The following is a 24,382-nucleotide window of genomic DNA, read 5'->3' as shown; positions in this document are numbered from 1 at the left end:
TTGCAGTATCCCTTTCAGGTGTTTATTGAGACGAATATTTTCTCCTGGTAGCTAGCTGAGCACTGAGAACATCTTTGATCCAARTCAGCAGCAATTAGCTGGCAGTCTCTGCCAGCAGCCTGGGGCAGCTCAGGAGAGCTATAGATGTCATCTGTCTTCCAAAGGAAGAGATTTGAGATTTGAACTCTGGAATTCTATTTGCAGGGTAGATTGTCTATTTAGCTGAGGTTATTCCATATGTAGAACATGAACATACCCATTGGAAATTATTACATAAACTCTGGGGRTGATGGGATGATTTGGGTAAAAAGTAAGAGCCTAATCTTGGACATCTTGCAGTAGAGATATAACCTTCAACTGCAGATACTTGGAGTTCACTGACATTCTTGCATTTGGYGTATGTAGAATGATAAACTTATTTGTCATCCCATACAGTTCCCTGGGGTTTGTCGTACCAAACTTGAGAACACAGCTGAGCAAAATTTTTCATGCAAGTAATCTACGCCGTTTCTGATCAGTGTGTTTGAGCTGAACCTGGTGATAGGTACCATTAAAATAAATGGAAAAATTACTAGAAAGTAAAACATTTTGTTTTGACAATTTTCATTTTCAAATAACAACATATATTCAAATTGAATTTATTTTAAAAATTCAAAAGAAATTAATTAATGACAATCGTGCTAGTGAAAAAAATGAATTTAAAAATCATATTAACTCAAATGCCTTTTTTCTTACCTTTTTTTTTTCATTTTCTGTTTAGCAATTGATGTGTGACATTATTAATTCAGAGAATTTGACTTATGATAATATTTCTGGTGCCACTAATATTTACTCCAGATTTTATATTTTTTGTTACTCAGGATTTAGTATTAAGAAGTACCTTGTATATATTCACACACATATTTTGGTTATGCAAGTGTATGTGTTTTTATGTGTGCAAATTTGTTACCAGAAAATGAAGACATGTCCACATGTAGATTAGCTCTACCTTTGCAGTCTAATATTTTCAAATGATAAAATGACACAAGCTAGAGGTGGATAAGTCATCTAGTCCTAATCTCTTGAGAAAGTCAAATTTGTCTTGTACTTTTCTGTTGCTTTGCTCAAATTAATGATAAACATTCCAGGTGAGAGGGGAAAGACATATGTTATATGACCATAATGTTCTCTTCCATAACTTCCACCTCTCATTTTACCCTATGGTAAGACTTGATGTTAACATTGCTGCTGAACTGGAAGACAAAGAATGAGTACAGTGGCATATGCTCCCTTCTTGATCTCTCATCAGAAAACCCTAATTTCATTTAATTTTGTTAGTTTTTAGTCACTGGAGTTTAACTGGAAAGTGATTAATTGAATTAAACTATTTTGAGAAAGACCTTAATCATGGGATGCATTTTCCCAGTCGCAATAGAGCATCATAACCTACAGCATCTCTGAATTTATAGCTAAACAAATGCTACTGGTCCTGGAATACACAGATGAAAATTGTTGGCTTGTTGCCCAGTTGTGTGTGTAAGATCTATAATTGAAACACAGGGTTCATTGACTCTGTCAGGAAAGGTATAGTGATGCAAGGTTAGAAAAATATTTTCCATGTCTAATGCCTTGGAATACTTTGCTATAATTTCTGCAGAGTACCTTTGAAAAAGCACGTAGCTAAGACTGGGAAAGTGCCCAGTTAGAGGCACACAGAAGAAGAATGAACAGTGAAACTAGCTAGACAAATAGCTAGTTCCTTCCTTAGGGAAGCAAGCTGAGAAAAATATTAACATAAATTTCAAGTTGCTGTCAATGTACAATCTGCTGTTCCTTCCACCTCCCATGCTACTCGTAGATCATAACTCTACAAGTTGTTGCTATTACTGAGCTGTTTATGTGTAGATTATAAACCATGATCATCATCATAGTTGCAGAAGCAGCAGTTAAAACCAGAGGGCACCTCTCAGTGTCACTCCTTGGAATGATGCTGTTACTGCTTCCAAAAAACCTTTGAGGGCAGCACAAAATAACAGTAGTCACTATCATTCCTGCGAGCATGAAGCACAGATTTCCTTATTCCTAACTTATCACATCAAGGTCCTTTATAGTCTTCTTTGCAGACAAGTTAGGAAGATGTGGGGTGTTTGTGCCAGCACATATTCTGTCCTTGCCCAGAACAGTTCCACAATGACATATAGGGTTTACTAATAAAAACTTTTCCACTAAAGTATCCAAAAGGTATACTGATATTTTTACTGCATTTATAGGTAGCACTGAAACATCTTTCAGGCCAGGAGTTAAGAGCTTAGTTCTGAAAGGTTCTGAGTGCTTTGGCTCTGTATTTCAAATGTATTTCTGTACTTCTGCACTAATGTTGGTATGTGGGTAGTGCACTAAAATGACTATGAGGTTTGAATAGCAGCCTGTGGTTCAATCACATAAAATATATCTAGCATTTAGTGTATCATCAAAACTACTCATGAAGTCTTGGCATTGACTCAGGAGAAAAGATTTTTTCAAAATCTATAATGTAGAGGTGGATTGGGCAAGTGACACATTTGTAGAAAATGGAGAATAATGCCGTGGAGAAAGTTAATGAAAACTGAAGAAAGAGGCTGAGGAAGAGAAAGACAGAAGTGTTGGAAAGGAGGAGAGAAACTAGCAAAATCTTCTGTGTTAGACAGACTGTTGTATATGCTGAACTGTCAGATCAACAGCATTTCAGTTAGTTACACCAGCAACTTTAAAGTGCAGGTGTGTTGCAGAATCCATAGCCCAAGCTTGTAAGGGGTCATACTAAAGAAAGCTGAATATAGTAGAGGAGACCATGCATATGTATCAGTATAAATTAATAAAATGGAGACGTAAAATATAGAGAATGGAATCTGGGGATTTTGCCCATAAACCTGTAACATATTTCCAACTGCAAAATGATGTACTACTCTATTACTGAATCTTGTAATGGATTTTTACAAGCTACATCCTAGGATCACTTGCATATCATTCTTTTAGTCTGTTTCTGTGGGGTTTGTCAAAAAGATCTTTTTATGTATTACTATTTTCCTAAACTGTTCTCAGTCTCTGAAGACTTTTCATTCTCTATTTTGCTTCCTTTCTTCTGGTAATACCTGATGTTCTTTATGTGTTGCTGAAATTTCTGTACTTGACACAGATGGGGTTCCTTATACTGACTCCTTTATAAGTATACACTCCTTACACTTGTCTTATATAATGTTTATACTTCCATACATCGAGTTATCCTCTTCTGACCTAGAGATGATACTTTCAAAGTTTCAAAGTTGTTTTGTGGTCTCAGAGTAAAATCTTGACTCCATTAAAAGGAATAGAACCACAAGTGTTGATAGAAATGGGATGCTGGGCTCTGACCTTTAGAAGTGCACAAATGATATGGATTCATAAGGAATGATTTTCTCAGGGTTTTGGGAGACATGCATCTCCCCAGGGATTTTAGGAAGATGATTAAGGGCCAAAATCTCTTCTGCCTGCAGAGGGCATATTTCAAGGGCCGGAAACACATCTAGTGATTTTCTTACAAAATGCTCTTTTAGGAAGATGGGTCTTACTGGAAAATACTATGAAGTATTTCTGATTTTCTGCATCATTAACTATTCTACATATAACATTGAGGTGTCTTATGCAAAGCTCTGGGTCTGTATCTTATTAACTCTCCTAGCCTCATCTTAGCATTTCTGTGGTTTGGTTAGGACTGCTCTCAGGTGGATGTTACTGCCATTTGAGATGAAGGTCATACATAAAGCTCTATCTTGATATAGAAGAGTTGCCAATCTATCTGCTGAAATTTCCAAATAGACATGTCCAGAGCTTATAAAAGCAAACAGTATAGGTCAGATTCTCATACTTGGATTATTTCAAGTCAGACTGTGCCAGTGTGTATAAAAGTAGACAGCCCAGCTCAGATTTGGATTTCAGTGTGAATGCCATACAAGCAAATTCCTGTGAGAAAACTGGGAGAGTCATCTTCCTGCAGAGTTTACATAGTTTGTCAGATCTGGAAGATGTGTCTTACACAGGCAGTATATTTTTGTTCTACCAGATCTGTATATGATATATAATAAATTTACCAGTTTTTTTGCTACTGATACTCTTTTAAGTCCATGTTCATTTCAATAGACTGCCACAAAGAAACCTTGTTTATTTTGCTAAATCTGAACTCTGTTTTGCTGTTTTCACGTTTATTGTCTCTCAAGGACTAAATATAGGATTTGCAAATGGCAATGTAGGTTCTGAACTATAGCAGGAGAATGATGGAATTTTGCAAGTGAGCTGCTAGAGACAGAACTGAAGATATACCGCTGAACTATATGCCTCTGAAACAGAAATGTCCGTTAAAAGTCTGCCTAATGTTTGTCTAGATGTGCTAGATTCTGCTCTTCATTAAAATAAGTAAAGGTAGCTAAAGAACTCACGCTGTATAAAAACAACAAAACTGACCCAATATGCTTCTCTTTCTGCTTTGGCAGATCTTCCAGCAAAGATCTGGCTGTTAATGAGGGTTTCCATTCATGCCTACAATGTTTTCCATAGTGTGGCACGCATCTCAGTGGACTGGAAGACATATGACAATTTGGCTTTTTGGCTGTGGCATGCCACCATGGCATCGCTCAATCAAATGCAGTGTGACATGCCTTTCTTGCACTGCCTGGAATGCAATGTGCAATATGTCAAAAAATATTGCTGCCCCTTCCATATTTTGTATTATCAGATTCCTTTCTGCTGTATTGTTTTCTTCCACAAGCTATTAAATATAGTGGAAGATATTTTATATTTGGATTGGCCATAAGGACTGAGTAAATACTCTTGCTCATTTAACAATGTGCTCACTGTGGGCACGTTGTGTGCTCTGGTAAAGCCCCCTGTATGAAATCACCCATGTGAAATAGCCCTAAGCACGGTGGAACCTGGGAAGCTTAACTTTGAGCAGGGGAATTCTTGAATTACATCCTGCTGGTATATTTACTTCTGTGTCCCCTTACAGGCAGCCATTCTTAGCTGTCATGTTGGCCTCTGGAGACTACTGGAAATTGGCCTACTGGCGGAGCAGCACTTTGATTGTTCTAGTTATGTCAAGGTATTGGCCAAGCCAGCCATGACTGGAGGAGTCCAAAGCTGCTGTAAGTCACTTTTCCATGCCTCATTCTTCCATATGTGCTTTGTGTGCCCTGGGTAAAGCCATGGTTCTGAGCCATTTGCCAGACTCTGCTTATTCCTCCTTTCCTTACTCAAAGACAGTGTCTTTGATTTCAGTTAAATTATTTTCACGAGTGAGATGAGCAAGATTGTGCCTGTTGTTTACCTGGCAGAGACGAAGACTGCATCTGAATTGCACATGCAACAGAAAGTGTCCCACATCTACAGCACATTAATTTGCACTGGTCCCTTTGTTTCAATCTTTCTTTTAGGTGACAAATTTGCAAAATCTCTTTTGGATGAATAGTACCTTACTAGTTATGTATCTGACAGAACCATGTTTGACTTATTCTGGAAAGCTTTGGAAATAAACTGTGATCCTGTGATTGGGCACCAGCTTCAGACAAGAGTGTGTCTACAACTAGTGTGTAGGCTAAAACCTCTCACTTTTGTCCACATTTATCCCACCATATTTCTCTTCAGTTACATGAATGTGTGATGCATGTATTTGTCTGTTTTGCATGAGTGATTTTATTAGTGTAAGAGAGGAGCAGTTTATCATGAAGACTGCTGTTTTACTTCTGCTACGATTGGATTCTACTACTATTTGATATTATGTATTTACAGATACAGCAGTGATAGGAAGCTGTCAGCCATCTTTCAAAGCTAATACATCAGCAGCATTCTTTAATTAAATCGCTTTCCATTTTATGTCACTTGCTTTCTACTGAGTTAAGTCCCGACTGAAAATAAGAGTGCAAATAAAGTAACTGAGGTTTACCTGTAATCACACTATATGTGCTGTATTACGGAACCTTTCTATAAACACAGTTTAAGAGAAGCCAGGTTTAGTATTTATTCAGCCTGCGCTTCACCTAGCAATCTCCAGTTGACACTCAGATCACTCCTACCTTTAAGAACAAAATCAGAACAGTTGGAACAAATGCACAATTTTCCTTCTGCAAGTAAAATCACAAATGAACTTTACTAATGCTTTTTAGACCCAACCATTAATGATGCTGCCGAAATCTGCCATTCTTTTTGGTCAGTTTGATTGCATTCACTTTTTTCCTCTTACTTTTGTTTCCCTGAATTCTCAAATCTTTATCTTTCTGATGAAACAGATATCAGTTTGCTATGAGCTCCATGAGCTCCTACAGTGCTAGGACTGAGTATTATTGCATTACATTCTTGAGGGACAGTAATCTATGCCTGATTAAGGCATAGATTAAGTAGGACCCACCCTGGATTCCCTGCTGTTTTGCACTCTTATGTACTCACAGATAAACAACTTCGGACAGGATTTTAAAAAGCATGTAAGAGATGTAGGACTACTTTTATGAGTGCCAGTCTTAAAAATTCTGTACCTCAATTCTCCACCTGAACAATGGGTATAATATTCTTTTCAGAGGATACTGGAAGATGTTTTATTAGTAGGAAACTGCAGTATTGTGAGTAGTTTTGCATCTGGGTAGGTGGAAAACCTTATGTTTTTCACAAACCGATCTTCTTATGCTCTCGCCTTTGCTATTTCAGATGCACGTTGACTTTCTAAATATGTCAGAGGTTTAGAAAAATAAACAATGCATTTCAACACAGCTGTGAATGTACTCAATAACTCTGTTCTTCTTAAATGTTTAAAAGTCTGGGCATTTCTTAATTATAATGGCTTTTCCATGACAGAAGTATATATTACCTAGAGAAAGAGATGCTAAGAAAGTTAGATGATAATGAATTTTTGAGCCAGGATCAGAAGAAAAGATAAATATGAAGGAGCTAAGGGACATAAAAATCATTTTACTGTGATTATCTTTCAGTGCAGGTACTACATTTTCTACTTTTGCTCTACCTTTGATGATGAAAGCAAAAGCAAAAGAATAACAGCAAAAAGTCAGTGAAACACTGTGATATGACTTAGAGTCTGGGGCTGACTCCAAGTAATTTCAGTGCTGATCCTAGCATTTGTTGCTTGTATGTAAATCAGCGCCTAGAAGTCGCAGTGTGCAGAAGCTGACAAAGAGCTTCCTGTGTGCGTGGATACCTTCCAGAATCAGGTAAAGCTCACTGGAAAGCTAAAATATGAAGACTTCTGCTGTAGTCGTGGGACTCCGTAGTAGAGAAGACTGTGCAAATTCTCATTCAGAACAATGAACTGAAACATCAGTGAAAGAACTGGCTTGCATCTTTTTCTGTGTAATACAAATCATGTCCTTACCTCCATAAATGGCTGCAGTAAGCATTCTTTGTATTTATGAAGTTGATTAAATGTCCCTCTGAACCTTCAATAAACAAGCCTACTAAAACTGTCTGTTTATACAGACAGAAAATAAGCTGCTCCAATTAGAATTTCATGAGCTCATAAATGTTTCTGTCTAACAAGATGAGGTAGAAACCATTTCAAAAGGATTAATGTCTAAGCTTTCTGAATTAAAATTGCAACAGGTGTCAGTTTTATATGCCTGTCCTTACAAACAAATGTGACATTATTCATTTGATTGATGACAGAGTAAAAGATTATATTTTCTTTTGTTTAAGAGTTCTCTTTTAAAAGCAAAAGGTATAATTTTTCATACCATCATTTCTAAACCATTTCATATTATTTTCTTAATTTAATACTGCCTAAATAAGATATGAGGAAGTAAATTTTACAAAGGACACTTTTACAATGAGCATATCTTTATATCTTTAAAGGTGACAAGAGGCAYCTCTATGGTTGTATGAGTTTCAATCTGATAAGATACACATTTTTATATATAAAGACACTATGTAAAACCTTTATAAGTTTAGTCTGGTGAAAAGTTCCTTAATGGACTTTCATTCATGTTCGCAGTCASCAAGTGAGGTGGAAAATACCTGCAGGCATAAGGGAAGGAGTCACAGCTGGAGTAGTAGGGCTCACTTTTACAAGTTTTGTATGTTTACAAGAGCACTTCATGTGCTGCTTTGTTTTGGCAAATGATTTGTGTGCCAGTCTGTTTGTGAATAGGATTTAATATCTATGCTACTGCTAAATATAAAAATCAGCACATACCTATGATCTGATATTTCTAGGGGTTCTTTTAGGGTCTTTTGGGGGTCTGCTCTGTGTCTTGTTCTGCCTGGTCAGCCTTGGATGGGCATCAGGCCATTTGTCCACAAATCTCATGCGGCTTTCATGTGATGCGCATCATTTGAGGAAAATGTCTTCTACTATGATTTACTTCAAAGCAAGAAGAAGAGAGGGTGTATATAGATGAGATGGTTTACTAAACAAGTAACTTCCAAGAAGCCATTGTAGCTACCCTAAGCAAAGTCCAAATTTAGTTATTTATTAGAATAGCAATATAAGTAAGCTAGAAGTGGAACCCTTGTCCTCCAGATGGTTGTAGGATATAAAACATGGCCAGATTAATCCTACGATCTGCACGCTGTAGCTTCTGAACCTTTTCCCTATATCTCACCAAAAGATGGGGTACAACTTTTGGAGTCTCAGAGCTGCAGATCTGCTTTCACACTACTTTCCAGTGCTGACAGGGAGCATGGAGCATTTGAGCAACTTTGCTGCAACTCTGTTGGAAATCTCCACGGCTCACAGTGCGTTTGGGCAGACTCCCAAATATTTAGCCTCAGGTACTAGCCAGCTCGAGGTATGAAGCTTCAGGCAGTGTTTAGCTCGAGGTAGATTTGATTGTAGTAGCCATAACATGGAGTGATAAAGGCATGGGAGATTGTGGTGAAGCTACTATCTGAAAGAAGCTTTGACTATGTACAGATAGAGAAAGCCAACTATTGGAGCCATAGTGATTACTACTTCTCCATCACCTGAAAAACAGCCGTTTTCCTGACTGAAGTATTGATTTGTAAGCTGACTAATATGACAAATGCTTGCTTTTGCTCAGGGGGACAAAATATCCACCCTCTGTTCTGATTTCTCTCTACACATAGACATATTCTATGACAGATCCAGTCTGAATTTCCACCAGTTATGCCTCATCAATGCTCCTTTCCACTGGATGCCAGCAGACTAAACAGTTGTACATCAGCATTTGGCCTCAAAGTGTGGGGCCCATGTGTGTGCCCACATGTGTGAATCACCTGCAGGATGAACAGCAAGCCAGCAGATGTGTGTAGTTTTGCACTGAACTTGATGTAAAGCTCCCTGAATAAATGAAAATCAGCTCAACAAAACCAAATCTGAATTTGACGTAATAACAAGGTATGGTCTTCTCCGGAGCTGTTAGAAGCTAGCTTTACATAACGGCATGATTTTGGAGATGAAGAGATATCCTTTTAGGCAGACACAGTGTCTTTAGCAGTTGTTAATATGGGAATTCAGGCTATCTATGAAACCAGTGAGACAGAGCTCTGTAGCGTTTGTGCTGGGAGCTCATCCAAACTCAGCTTCAAAACAGCTACGCTGCACATAAAGAGGGGAAAGCATTGCAGGCTCGGTCTTGCTGGGGTGTTGCATTCCCATCTGGCTGGCTCCTGTTGTTTGCCGGGCAGGTTAACTCCCCAGGAGGTAATTCCAGCGCTGCATGCCTCTCCTGCCACTCGAGCCTTGAAAGGCCGGAGAGGGGCTGCCAGGCGTGACAAACCGAGAGCAGCAGTTGCACCCTAAGGGTGAGCGAGCTCCTTGTGCACTGCCCTGGCCTTGGCAGAGGCGCAGCCGCAGCCGCAGCCAGGCCACCGTGTGCCCCGGCGGTGGGGCTTCGGAGCCCCTCGTTCGCCCCACGGCAGCGGCAGAGTCGGCGACACCTCAGCCTGGCCGCCCTCCGAGCCATGGCCCCCCTGCTCCTGCTCGCCCCGCCGGGCTCCACCACCCAGCCGATGTCCCMGTCTCTAACTGTGTGGCCCTGGGGCAGGCAGACGCAGCGGCCGCAGGCAGCCAGCCGCTGCCCTGCTGCTCTCACCGGGGCAAAGCAGCCGCTTCCTTTGGACTCGCCGGGGCAGGGCAGGCTGAGACATGTTTTGCAGGAGGAGGACGAAAGGACCGTTCAGCGCCATTAGCATCTCTCTGCCTCGCAAAGGGGCACGAAAACCGGGTTTAAAGCGATGCTTTCCCCCTTGGGTGGGATTAAACGTGCTGCTGGGGAAGGAGGGCCCGGCCCCGCGGACCCCCCGCTCCCCGCCTCCTCCCACAGCGGCGGGCGCCGGCCGCCCGGGAGCCGCGGGGGAGGCAGCGGGGCGGCGGGGGAGCGCGGCTCTGCCCGCCCCCGGCGGCTGCCCACCTCCTCACAGCCTCCCGCCCTCCGCGGGGGAGGACGTGAAGCCGCGGGCGTCTATAAAAAGCCCCGGGGGAGGAGCGGCGAGGCCACGGTGCTGCGAGAGCTGCCGAGAGAGGAGCCGAGGTGCGGGCAGCGAGGCCATGGCCCAGTCCCCGTGGGGCTACGACAGCGACAACGGTGAGCGGCGCCGCGGGCTGCCGCCCTCCCCTCCCCGCCACCGGCCCGCGCAGCCCGCGCGCGGCGGCCGTTGGGGGCCTGGCAGGGGTTATCTGTGACATTCCCTTGCGTTTACCCCTAGGACCTGCGCGCTGGCATGAAAACTACCCTCTTGCCAAAGGAGACAAGCAGTCGCCCATWGAAATCAACAGCAATGAAGTGCGGCACGACGCATCTCTTGCCCCCTGGCATGCTAGTTATGATCCCGGTGCAGCTAAAACCATCCTGAACAACGGACGGACTTGCAGAGTTGTCTTTGATGACACTTTTGATAGATCAGGTCAGTTTTTGTTATGGCTTTTGGGAGTTTTTAGGAATTAAGGTTTGCAAAGTGCTTGAAACTGAAATCCATCCTATAGTTACTGGCCTACACAGACTAGCGGGGAAAGATTATTTGTGTATGGAAAAGAGGTGGCCCAGGAGCTTCTTTTGGTGGATCGTGCCATTTTTAGATTCACTCTATGTGGGGCAGGGCGGCTATAGCTGCAGGGACTGCTGTCAGGTGCAGATTCAGCTGGGAAGGGAGGCTCTTAATAGTAGCCAAGTGGTATCCTTAGCTCAGGGTTCGAAGGTGGATTTCTCTTCCCCAAGTAACCTCCTTCCACATGGACACCGAATCCTTAGGCTTTGTGTAAGATGAGAGGATTTCATCTGGAAGGGTTTAATGTGCTCTCTTAGACACTGTGTAAGCACAAAACTCGCCCTCATGTTTCCAGTGACTTTGCTCATGGTTTCTTCTATTCTTGACAGTCAGGTTGATGATTACTTTGTTTGACCATATGGCTGTTTCAGACTTGGAGATTTGCAACCGGACATTGCAGTGTATTTGAGTCCTTGAATGCCATGGTAACTTTCTCCAGTGGCGGTATCGCATCCACGTGCACGTTGTATTTTAGGTATTACAGGAAAACTTCTACATACTTGTCTTGATCTTTAGCTCCTTCTGGGTGTTTTTTCTAGTTCTGCAAGCATCTCTACTACTTATTTTATCATAGGAACATTAAATCACAAAAATCAGCCTTTGAACCTGGAACTTACTCCTGACAAAATTCTCCTAAATCCTTTTGAACTGAGCAATTACACAAACCTGAGGTTTTACTGATTGTTCCAGGTAGGAGAAATTAATGAGGTAATCAAATCACCAGTGCAGTTATAATTAAGAATCTGCAAAGACCTATTTCCGTGAATACAGAAGGAAGCAGCCAACTAAAAAGAACTGTTTGCAGATCCTTTTACTATAAAGAGGCCTTTTCTTGGCTTTTTCTGATGGTCATCGTTACCATGCTTGTTCAAATAGTGCGAAGCTTTTCTCTGTTTTTAAGCTGTCACTACTTTTCATCATACAAATACATTCCCCGTCTTCTTTCATACATACAGGCTGCCTCTTCCTAAAACTACTAAATCAAAAATCTTGACCCCTTTATAAGGGTCCTTTATAAGCCTGTTCTTCAATTTCAGCTATTTCAATCCCTAAAGAAACTCAGTACACTTGCAGCTGTTTTGAATGCAGCAACTGTGCCCAACATCCGGTAAAGCCTGATATTATATATTTCTGTGTACTACATAATATGGTGTTTTCATAGTATATGTATAGTAGGTGAGCTATAATAGTATCATCTGAAAACATACGTAGCCATATCAGTTTTGATAAAACAAAGCAGCTACACAGAGCCCGAGCAAAATGCCATAGACATACGGAATTTTTAACTGAGTATAAACCACAGACCTAGACCTATAGATACAAAAGGAAGTAATTGAAAACAATTACATGAAAATCCTTGTTGTTAATGATCAGTCTTATTTACTCACCTACAAAGTACTACAGAAACATTGCATCTGTGTTCAGTGTGCTGCATGCAGACTACGTAACTTAATGATTGTAACAATCATCTATTCTGAAGGGTAGTTCCAATACTGTTCAACAAGTGCTGGAAGTATTTAGATTCTTTTGACTTAAACTCTGACATTTTGTAATGATTCTTTCCCCTGTACTTTGTAGAACTCACTTATGAAAAGCTATGAAATGGTTTTGCTATTTAAGATCAGTCTTGCATCTTTAGGTCAAATTGTTCAAAACTTGATTCCAGAGCTATATCAGTGCATAATTCTGAGTGCAGATGAGCAACAGCTGCCAAAATGAAAAATAAATTCACAATACCATATAATGTGAAGATGTCTCAAGAGCACACACTACTGATCAGTTCCTTAGCAAGAAGGAAAGCAATCTAATCCATGGAAAACAGAATTACTTTCCATTGTATTTTTCTGCATCAGGTTTGCTGGCACTTCTATTGGAATTCTATTTTTAGTAAGCTATATAATTAGTGACATATCTGCAGTGTATTTGAAGATCACTATCACTATTGTTTATCTTGATGAGCTCATTGTTTCCTTGGACTCCTCCACTTACCATTTCAGCTACCTGTTTTTGTTCCACATTGTGAAGATCGAATGTAAACTATTTGGGACCACCTCATTGTTATGTATTTGTATGGTAATTTAATATCCATGACTGCACTCTCTACACAGTGGCCTCAGACAAATAATAAATTACACTTTTTTTATGACATGGAATGCTCCGCCACAAATGCTGCATGAAATCAGTGCCATATACTTTGTTTGAAAGTATAGAAAAAAATATTCTTTCAGATTAGACACTCACTAGGTGTTTAATTCTGAAGTCAGAAAAAGCATCTACCTGGAAAAGCCTGGATGCTCTCAGATCAGTGCAAATGGTTTGCGTCTCTTGACACTTCTGTTTGCACAAGTTTGGATGTGGTTACTGTTGTGTAACATTAACAATGAGAAACATCTGTTGTTTTTGTGTGTAAATTTTCCTGATTGATCCTAGGCATTGACCTTAACGTATGTTCAGAAAAGGCTTCCACACCACATATATCATAATATAAAATTTTTAAGTAACAGTCATGAGTGAAGATTGGTTTTTTTCCCCACAAGATAGTACTAAATTTGCATTACAGAGAGATCAAAGCCACAAACTGTAGCTTTTTTCCATTCTGCCATTCCATCATTTCAAGCCTATAAAACTGTATCACAGCTCTGTCTGTTTATTGAAATTCCTAAATGTGCGTAAGGGTAGGAAAGAGATAAATGCATTTCAGGTCAATACACACATCAAAAACATGTGATGAAGGAAGTTGATTATGAACCTTCTCATATGGTAGTTCTGCTCTGTCTTCTTTACAGCTTCCTAAAGGCTGAAACTTTTAGACAAAGGCTGCTCAAGAAGGTGCCTTTCCAGGGAATACTGTTGGAGAAATATCCTGATTTTGCCAAGCTTGGTGCTGCCCTTCCTGTAAATCATCTTCCCTCCGTTCTCTCCAATCCCAGTCATCTCTGTTGTACCTCTGGACACCCCATCTGCTCCTATTGCTAACTTTCTGCAGGCTGCTGGATAGAAATTTAGGGTTGAAACCTTCCATAGAAATGTGTCTCTTTGGAATTAGCTCTTGAATACAATGTTTAACATTTCTGAAGAACTGCGTGAGACAGCATTTCATAAACATTTTAGCACCACCCTTCATTGGCTTCTGTGATGGCAGCAGCCGAGGCTAAGTACTAGTCGCAGATCTTATTTTAGCTGGCAAAAGAAATCTAGTTTAAACATAGCCTTTTATTTTGATCTAATCACATGGAAAATTCTGAGTGTTAAAAACTGAATTATTTTTTATGCTAGAGAGATCTGCAGACCATTAGGAAGTGCTGTTTCTAAGGCCTACCTTGTATTTGAGCTTTGGAAAGGGCCGTCAGTAACAAATCATTGCTAAAAGAATTTCCAACTCTGATACTGATTTATCTTGTAAATGTAGGTATATCATATAAATACAGATCTTGAAAGAAGGTTCCTGCTTCCCATTGATTCCAGCATGAAATGACAAGCAAATACTTTTGAAAATTCGGGTCTTAGCATCTATGCCTTATTTTTCCTTCCTTCCGAAGTGAAACAGGAAGGATAATAATGATGTGACATACATTGTATCTTCCACAGAAGGCTTTCCATAATATGAAGTTAATTATGTTAGTTTATTTATGTTTTAAGAAACTCAAAGTAAGAGAAACTGCATGCCCAAAACTCATCACAGTGCTCTGTTTCAGCCCCCCAGTGGCTGCGACACATGCAAACTAAAAAGAGAAACTGCGAAGTTAAACCTTTTGCTCCGTGCTTAGCATATCATTTATCTGTAGGTATTCCAACACATGATATCAAGAATTAACTTGAGACCACTGGGCACAAAAGCATTTTAAGTACGGTTTTATTGTTAACTTTGAAATTCCAAGCTATTGTTAGAAGCTGAAATTCAAATTTTGTTTTAACAAGGTCTCCTGGGGCTGCAGTTGTGAACTGGGTTATCAGCTCTCTGCATAAGGAAACTCATCTCATTCCTGCCTTAGGTAATAAATGAAAAATATATTTGAGAGCTTATCCTATGTCCAGGCTTTGCTGAAAATTATCCCCAAACTGAAAGAGCAGATGTGATATTTTGAAAGTCACAGTAGAGGTAAACCGTCAGACCTATGTGTGGTCAGCACTACTTGGCTGAGAACATCAAATAATAGCTTCTTAATTTATGTCTCACTGGCGGCAGTGTTCAGTGTGGCCTATAGCTTTTGCCTGCACTTTTYGAACTGATTTGTTTTAAACTTTCTTCTCTTCCCTCACTTCAGGAAATAGATCTTTATTTTTAGAACGAGCAGACTAGGCTGTAAACATGTGTGAACTTTGAAAGGTATGCCACTCATGGAATGCAGGTACATTTCATGGCACTGCATGACACTTCGGGGTTAATTTCACAGCCCTAATCCCAACAGAACGCTTTCTTGAAAGGAGAAGCTGCTAATACTTTCCTTCTCTCCCCGTCAGGAACTATAATGTGTCTTGCTAGAGGAAAGGGGCTTGTTTGGCAGTTGGGGTTTGATTCAGTGCTTGAGTCACAGCAGGCTTTACAGTTTTGAAATCAAATAGTACTGTCCTGAGCAATAATGGAATTCAGGCCCAGTCTCATAAACTGGTGGGTGTTGTGACTCCCACTGCAATCAGCTGGGTTTACAAGAGGTGCTCCACACTTTTGAAGTATGGATCCCTATTCAGTAAATGTGCTTGTCACCATTTTGTAGGCTAGTGTTGACGTAGATTCTCAATTGCAGTGCTGAGAGGTGGGCCACTCTCAGGAGCCTACAGGCTGCGTCAGCTTCACTTGCACTGGGGTTCCTCTGATGACCATGGCTCAGAACATGTTATAGATGGGGTGAAATATGCAGCAGAGGTAGGACTTCTTTTTGATAGTACTATGTGGTACTAACTGGAATTTGACTGATTGTGCATCTGAACGATTAACCATTCTCCCTTTGCAATTTATTTATTGATTTTTCTCTAAAATCTGTCATAAAACTTGTGAATATTCATCAATGTGCGGTGGTATAAATTGTATCTGCCAACAAACATGTCTTTGCAAATATGCACTAACATGGAATTTGCTTCTTTGAGCAAGATTTTTTGCTGTTTTTTGGAATGTTTTAAAAATATTTGTGACAAAATGATCTATTATTTCCAAATAGGGAGCTCTGGTTTTTGCTGATGTTTCTTTGGCTACTAGCAGTTTCTGGTATAGCTTGAGTTACTAAGTTAGTTTCAGGAAGTGTTACTGATAAAGAGAAAAACTTGCTAAAAGCACATTTCACTAAGCTGCTGTTCATCTATCTTAAAATCTGGAGTGGTAAGGAATATCTTCTAGCTTCTAAACATCTGTGCTTTCAAATCTCTGTATTTAAAGAACTATGGTAAACAGATATTCTGTGTTTTTTGATGCAAACTACTGGACTGTTGTCCAAAGTTACTAAAATTAATGGCTGATTGGGGCCCTGAAGACTTCTTTAGGTAATAAATATGAGCAAATTCACTAGTGATGAAAGTGAATTACTAACAAATGTTTCCTCCTTCCTCCATATTATCTGAAAATAGGCTTAAAATACATCTGTCCATGAAAAGTCTGCAGCAGTGTTTTCCTATTATACAATCACCTATACTGTCAAGGTGCAGTGCTTACAGGGACTCTGCCCACCTATCATAGGGAAAAATGCTGGCAGATATTTTGCAGGGTCAATGGGCACAAATGTTGCAGAGATGACTGTGGGTGATGCTTTTTGTTTTTTTTCCCCTGTGCCTTAGCCACAGCCAAACTGCATTAATATGCTACCTTCTCTTGGCCGACTGAATGGACATATCCTGCTTCCTCAAGCTATTTCTTAGTTACTTCAAGCAGAAAATATTTACTTTGCTTTTGTTTGCTTTTTTGTTTTTTCTGGTGTTTATAGACAAGAGAAGATTGCCTGGAATGTATGAAACTTTGCTAGAAGACAACCAAAGATGTATGGCTACCCTATCTTTATCTTTGAAAATGATATCTTTATCTGCAAGAGAAAAGAAACAGAGCAACATATTACTTAACATTCAGGGGAAATTATTTTGTTGTTATTTTAAATAATTGTGACTGTGTTTCAAAAAAAAATTGTTAAAAATTTGCATTCAAAATATGCCTTAGACTCGTGTTGTATGGCATTTTATTCCAGACACTACTTATGCTGAGATTCCACATGGCTGGTTGCAGTTATATACAGGAGCCAGAGATTTTCTGGAAGGAGATGTAAAAACTTGAAATACTTCCTGAAAATACATCATTGTTGAAAGTAGAAATGAGAAAGAAATGCCAGGTTACTACCTCTGTTCCCTTCCAGTGCAATGTGCAAAAAGTAGTAAGAGATACAAAACAGTATCATATGCACTACATACAACCCAGTGTAAATCCTTGAGCTTGTATCTGCATAACGGGATAATCTAAGAATCTACTTGCGATGAAGTGCATGTCAGTAGGTATTCCTGCATTGCATGTGTGCATGTCACATGCATGAGTTAAACTGTTCACAGTTGAATTGTCTGATTAATTTTTAAAATTGTTTGGTAAATTCCATTTTCTGTCTTTTATGCTTCAATTAAATACAGTGTAATGCTCATAGAAAATGTGAGGACATGGAAGCATGGGAACAGGAATAAGAAACATTTATGTATAGTTTCCTTGTTCATATCCATTCCTTTACTTGCTGTGTACTGAAAACTTCTCTCAATATAATTTAACAGTTTATAAATTGGGCTGTTAGCAGTTTCTTACATTTACAACTGAGTTTTTATTGCTTTTTAGTTACATATGGTCCACTGGAATCCAAAACATGGTAATTTTGCAGGAGCTTTGAAACAACCTGATGGTGTGGCTGTTGTGGGCATTTTTCTGAAAGTAAGTGACAAGTATTTGGTCTTTGTATATTTTCCATACTTTTCATCTTTCTCTAGCTTTGGGGAAAATGTTCCCATTGTTCTTCTCAGCACTGTACCGTTTTACAGGAAAGCATTCAAAGTGGTGCACAGACAGAAGTCACACATGTCCTTTGGGCCCTCCAGATTCCATGCACAAACCCATTCAGAACAGATTTCTGACACCATTCATGACAACAGTGGCACATTTCATGGGTGGTATTGAACAAGAGATGCACAATGTTAAGCCTGAGGCAGTTGCTTACTTCATCCCTCATAGTTTACCCACTCTGTGCTGTGACGTGTACTGCATGTGGTGGGTGAGAGCAGAGAGTCTACATAGGAAGAGTGTTTCTTCCTGCCTTGTGTCTGCTAACAGCTGTTGTATGTACTTGTCAGCAAGGTTACCTTGACTGATTCACTTGCTTGGTTTCTTCCTGATCCCCACATGAGCTGGGAATGAAAAGAAGTTCAAGGAACTGCTCCAAAGAAACCAAGTACCTCAAAGAACTGGTTGTAAAAGGAGTTCACTGAAAAAATTAAAACCTTGAAATACAGCAGGTTAATTACAAATAATAAAATACAGATATTTTGCAACTGATTTTTTTAATATAGCAGAAAGAAAGCAATCCTAATATCAAATCTGGAAATGGTCAAGGACACTAGAAGAGATTAACAGACAGACAACCTAATAGGGATAAATTAGCCAGACTTCAGCTATGCAGCTGTAGAGAAGTAAAGGTCTCATTGTACCTGCAGGTGGTAACTTCAGCTTGAACACAATGTTTGAATCAGTGTCAGGGAATAGCCCTTCTTTTATTGTTTAATAATTGTTTAATAGTAAGTTGCATTTGTACAAATATAGCAAGTGGAAGTAATTAATTTTGCCACACTGTCCCTGGGCACACTAGAGCCAATGCTATTTTAATTCTGTTATACTGTGATTAGCTGAACCAGCCTGTCCTTTTTTCATGTGGATACTTTAAAATGATAGAAGTCAAAAGTTTAGCATCTGTACAGATTCTCACCTATGACTATGTCCTTTGATTATTCTTCTTTTATTGTCTCTTTTGGTCTATTTTAGGCTAAAGCCTTACCTTGTAAAACACAGCTTATAAAGTATAAAATTGTGTTCCTATTAATCATGCTAAGGCTGGCTAAAATGTCCACAAAAGTAAGTGGCATCACTACATCTTCTCTGGCCTTCTTTTCCCATTTCCTTCTTGCTCTTTGGAGTTAGAGCAGTTGTTTTGCTCTGGTTTTGTTGTGTTCCATGACTGATTTTCTGTTGCTAGGACAGAGTTTGAATTCCTTACTGAAGAATTTAATTTAATCTGTTTTGGAACAAGACACAGCAACAAAAGTATGTCTTATTCATATTCTGTTTACTCTTCTTGGATGCAGAACCATTTCAAAGCTTTTGGAGGCACTGAATGTTGTGAACACAAGCATAAAGTGACCTCATACCATGAGGGGGCCATGACAGGAATCTCATCATATGTTTTATATGGAGTCTGGTCAGATGGCATATGTGCTGCAGAATGTTCTAAGTATCTGCAGGAACTCCAGCTGTTCAGACTAACAGCACTTGTGCTGAGTAACTATACATCATCACCCAGCAGTTGTGGTCTGCTTTCAAACCAGGAGCCTAGGGCTAAGCCCTGTGGGGTCTAAATGACATTGTTTGGGTGTGCAGTTTGTTGCTCAGACAGTGGGAGACACCTTGTAGAGTCTTTCAGTACATTTCTGAATTACAAAACCAGTTACTCGAGTCTGTTATTCAGCATGGCCTTTTAACAGACATCATTTTGTGCCAGTCTGTACAAGACGTTCTGAGAATACTGCTGCCTGCCTCGGCAGATGGGATGTACTGAATTCATTTTTCATATTGTGGAACATGGTGAACAAATGCAGTACTTGTGCTCTGTGTTACAGGTTGGAACAACTCCCAAACCGGAGATAAAGAGAATTCTTGAAGAAATTGATAATATTAAGACCAAGGTATCAGAATGCTTTTTATGATATAATATAGTTGAAAGCAATGGAAGCAGAAACCAGAAGTTCGAAGTCACTCATCTTGATATCATTCTGGTACCTAAGAGTAGCACCAGAGGATACTGTGAATTGTGGAGCAGGATTGTTTCTTTTATTTAAGTAAGCATATAGCTTCTCACTTCTGTAAGTATCCTGTAGCTGCAGTGCACCAGCCCTTAACTTTTATCCCAGGTGACCCAAAAATAAAACAAAATGTTGATAATCCCAAATGAATTTTTGAAGGCATGGGGAATAGAAGAATGTAACAATGAATTTGCTTGGTCCTGCACAATTTGTTTTATATTTTCTTTTTATATGTTGATAGAATCAAAATGTCAGTTATTACAGGGCAGATGCCTGACAGGATGAAAAGGGACTGATCTCTTGGTCTTGATATTTAATTACTTCCTCTGTAATAACACAGATACTGATGTTTTTTAAGATGGCTATCCCTAGAGTTACTGCAGAGATTTATTTTGTCTTTATTTAAGGGGAAAGAGGCTCCTTTTCAGCACTTTGATCCATCAATTCTTTTTCCCAAATCTCGGGACTACTGGACCTACCATGGCTCATTCACTACACCCCCTTGTGAAGAGTGCATCACTTGGATTCTCTTGAGGGAGCCCATTGAAGTCAGCCCAGACCAGGTAAACGCCAGCTAGTTCTGCTACTCCTTTTCCTATTCTCAATGGTCTCTCACCATGTTGGTGTGATGATTTGCCAGCTGTATGTTACCATACAGAAGTGTGTAGGATRATGAGGGTCCTATAATGATTTATAATTTTGGAATCCTGCTAATGTTCCAGACTTGCTGATAGTAGTTGTTCTGAGTGCCCATCCTTTTTGCAGCTTGCAGCCTGTTTGCAGCCATACGGAGGCATACTGGCCTCAGGAGTTGGTATGGCACTATACTGTTGTAGGAAGATTCAATTACCCTAGAAGTTACTGTGAGAGTCTTTATTGAAAGTATAAGTAACAAAACCTTTAAAACATTCTCACCACCTCCCATGCAGGTGACATGCTCTATACTCTACTATGTTCTGAATACAATATGCAGTGAACCTGAAATTTTAGATCATTAATCCAGTTGATGGACTTCTGCAGAGCAGCTGTTCCTATAAGACTGCCTTGTGCACACTTAGACTTGCATCCCCCTTCATGGATGACCATTTTTCCACAAGTGATCTGACTGAAGTTCAGCTGGGTCACAAAAGAGGCACCTACCCTTGCTTCACACTGTGAGTATGGCTTAGCAGAAAATCCAGAAAAGCCCAGGCAAGGTCAGATGATCTGCTGCTCTGTGGATGAAGGCTGTAAAGATCCACAGAAACTGTGCTAGACACTGGGCTGCAGTGACCTCTACCAGTCATGCTTGCCACTGTGAGAAAAAATTTCTCTTCTCTAGTTTGTTCTAGGCATCAGGGTCCACATTGCTTCCAGATTAATTCATGCTGACACTTTATTTTGCTTCCTTGCAGATGGCAAAGCTCCGTAGCCTTTCCAAGAACCCTGAGAATGAACCTGCGATCCCACTGGTTGATAACTGGCGCCCACCTCAGCCTATGAAGGGCAGGGTGGTGAGAGCCTCATTCAAGTAAAGCTCCTGCTGAACCTGAGTGAGAAAATTCCTGCATCCCAAAGCATAGTTAGCTTTTGCCTGCTACTGCTTTTCCTCTGGATCCAGATCTGTGTTTCTGAGCTTGAAATCTGAGTGGTGAAACATGACAGATAACTGAATTTGATTTTTAAAGCAGAAAAAATACTGTGTAGAAGTACTAACCTTAACATGGAAATGTGGGATATATGTGATTCTTCATCACAAATGTGTTTGCATTTGTGATAATGTTACTTCTCTGCCATATGATCTTGAAAGAAAAATGGACTCAGTTTCAGTATTTCAAATAAATTTCAAAGGAAATGTAGTAAAGGCAGAAAAATGAACCAGTAGTTTAGGAAAGTAGATTAACAGAGGATCAACAGTACATGAACATGAGGTTAAGCACCTGTCCCTACAGCATCTTTAGTAGTGATCTTTCTCAGATACCCCATCATGAACATCTGAAGAATAAATTCCCTTTTAACAAACCACCTTTCTCCTTCTTGCTCTTGCTCATAGCTTGTTATCCAGGATTCGTATTCTGGAGATACAGTCAGGCATATTCAGCTTCTGTGTGTGAAGAAGAAAAGAGATACCTTGTCATTTCTGCATTTGCTGTCTTTGCCATTTTTTGCTGTTGCCCATTGGTCTTGTTTCACTGCTGCTGTTGCTTCACCCATCCAGCCATAGAGCAGTGCTGGTGTCATGTTGCCTTGTATTCAGTATAACAGCTGTAGGATTGCTGTGGGGGGGGGGGGGGGGAAGGGGTGCCTTTTTTTTGCTGCTTTGACTGTGTTACCTCTCAGGATGACACATTTCAGCTTTGATGCTGTAATGTGTGTGTGTGTGGATTTTGGTTTTCCACACCTTAGTCTGCATAATAGTGATTTCGCCCATTGGGAGTTTTGTTGCATAGGGAGAGGAGCTGGCAACTCATATTTGTCATTTGTCTTCCCTGCTACTAACAAATCCAGGTTAAGTCATCTGAGTGTTTGTTTACTGTAACTCTGAGTAGCTGAAGACTTTAAGCTCTGTTTAGCTCTGTTACTTTCTAGGGAGACAGTTCAGCTGACATACCGGATGAAACCAAAGAATCACTGGCAGACAGGAACATCTAAATCATCTTTCCCTGTCCTTCACCATGTCAACTTTAACACATTAGCATGCTCCCTAAGCAGTGTAACACAAGTACCATTGAGATTAACCCCACATTCAGAGTATGAATAAAGATCTGCTACCTTATATTCATCATCAGGGTAATTATTCAGTGTCCTACATACAGGAGATTGGGTGGTCAAAGCTGTCATGGTGGCTAAAGCTCCTGCAAATTAAGCTTCTTGGATTCTTTGTCTTCCTCTAACTCTTCAGTTGGTGGCAGAGAGAGTTCCTTCTGCAGACCTTGCCACAGATATGTTTACAGCAACATTCATAAGGAATATGTCAAAGGATGAAAAAAGCAAGGTTACAAATGGCTAGAGCAGGCATTTCCCAATTATCCTTCACTATTTCACTTTTCACCTTTACTAGAAAAAAAAAAAAAAAAGTGTTCCACTAATGAAGTAATGAAATGGGCGATATTGGCCAAATTCTGCTGTTATTACCAGTACAATTCAGTGAGGATTCAGGAGTGAAACTGAGGGCAGAATTTGATCCTTTGTATTAATTTAGAAGGGATCAAAGAGTTGCTGAATTCCCATTGATAATTAATATTGCAGTTTATTAAAAGCATATTGCTTAGTATTGAGCAGTTTCATTTTAAAAACCAAGTTCATGTTAGCAGAAAGTACTGTTTGAATCTAGTTAAAAATGTTTTGGCATTGGCTTATTCATATCAGATCAACTTTTGATTTTTACTAGTGCAGCACTTGCAAAAATACTAAGAGTCTCTTAGATCTTTAATTTCCTGAATCTCCACATCTTCTCAACATATAAAGATGTTTCTACAGAAAGCTCATAAACAACATTTTTAACTATGCTATGTCTTACTTTTCAAATTTCTTCTCATATCTATGTGCAGTTGATCTTGGTGTCAAGGAAATTTCTACACAGGTATGTGAGACCAGAATTTGAATCTTTCTGTCTAAAAGCCATTGACTGTGATGTTTTAATTTCTTGCTATTGGGACAGTAAAACAGGACTGTTTGCCTGCAATTGAAGTAACAGCTTTTGTGTCTTCAGAGAACCAATAAATTAACTTATGTAAAAAATCAATATTTTTGGCTTTATTTCTAATGTTGAGTGATGATAGAAAGTAACAAGAACTTGCTAGAAAAACTTGTTATATGTCCTTGTAATATATGGATAGATGGACACACTAGTAATGGCCCGTTTAGCTGTTGCAGTTTATTTTGATATCCCATCATGGTTTCTGTGTATCTAATAAAACAGCTCCTCAAAAACATGAGACATCACCTAAAACACATTTGTCCTGTTGCACCTGTTTTCAGATACAAAAGAAATATTTATTTCTTGTCTGGACACACATATTCCCTTGCATCTTCCCAAAATTCATATGTTCATAAATGATGTCCTTGAATATCACTAACCTGGATATGAGTTCTGTTATTTTGCAAAAAGCATATGAAACAATTAGCTGAAATGTTACATCATTCTGAAATTTCCTGATTCATTTATACTTTAAGTATACAAATCAAACTTGTTAAAATGAAATAATACCTTAATTTCCCTGATACTGTGCTGTTACTGCCCACAAAATCAGACTTTGAATGCAGTTTACTTTCTTTGCATCTTTCCTKTATTGCTTCTGCCTTGCAAAATTGGCAAAAGTGAATTAACTACTGACAGTAATTGTGGTCCCAGGCTAAACACATGGTTTATATGTTGATGCAAAGG

At 39.6% G+C, this 24,382-nt stretch overlaps 1 protein-coding gene across 6 annotated transcripts in view; it reads left to right on the top strand.

Moving 5' to 3' along the window:
* LOC112970914 (carbonic anhydrase 3-like) overlaps positions 1-22,257 on the top strand; it is a 39,722-nt gene extending 17,465 nt beyond the window's left edge. The window contains exons 3-8 of one of the 6 annotated variants that reach the window (XM_026075811.1): positions 5,000-5,135; positions 16,908-16,961; positions 17,789-17,881; positions 19,834-19,899; positions 20,424-20,579; positions 21,411-22,257. In XM_026075811.1, coding sequence (XP_025931596.1) covers positions 17,795-17,881; positions 19,834-19,899; positions 20,424-20,579; positions 21,411-21,530 — 429 coding nt within the window. In that variant the 5' untranslated portion in view covers positions 5,000-5,135; positions 16,908-16,961; positions 17,789-17,794 and the 3' untranslated portion in view covers positions 21,531-22,257. Of the gene's footprint in view, positions 1-4,999; positions 5,136-10,766; positions 10,855-15,216; positions 15,860-16,907; positions 16,962-17,321; positions 17,460-17,788; positions 17,882-19,833; positions 19,900-20,423; positions 20,580-20,945; positions 21,141-21,410 lie in introns of those variants that run through there. The other 5 variants (XM_026075813.1, XM_026075812.1, XM_026075809.1 and 2 more) reach the window with 5 other exon arrangements.
* Positions 22,258-24,382: the final 2,125 nt, after the last annotated feature.

The sequence above is a fragment of the Apteryx rowi genome, unplaced genomic scaffold (assembly GCF_003343035.1).
Source record: "Apteryx rowi isolate R43461 unplaced genomic scaffold, aptRow1 scaffold_411, whole genome shotgun sequence".
Classification (NCBI taxonomy): domain Eukaryota; kingdom Metazoa; phylum Chordata; class Aves; order Apterygiformes; family Apterygidae; genus Apteryx; species Apteryx rowi.
This window is presented reverse-complemented; position numbering and strand designations above follow the sequence as displayed.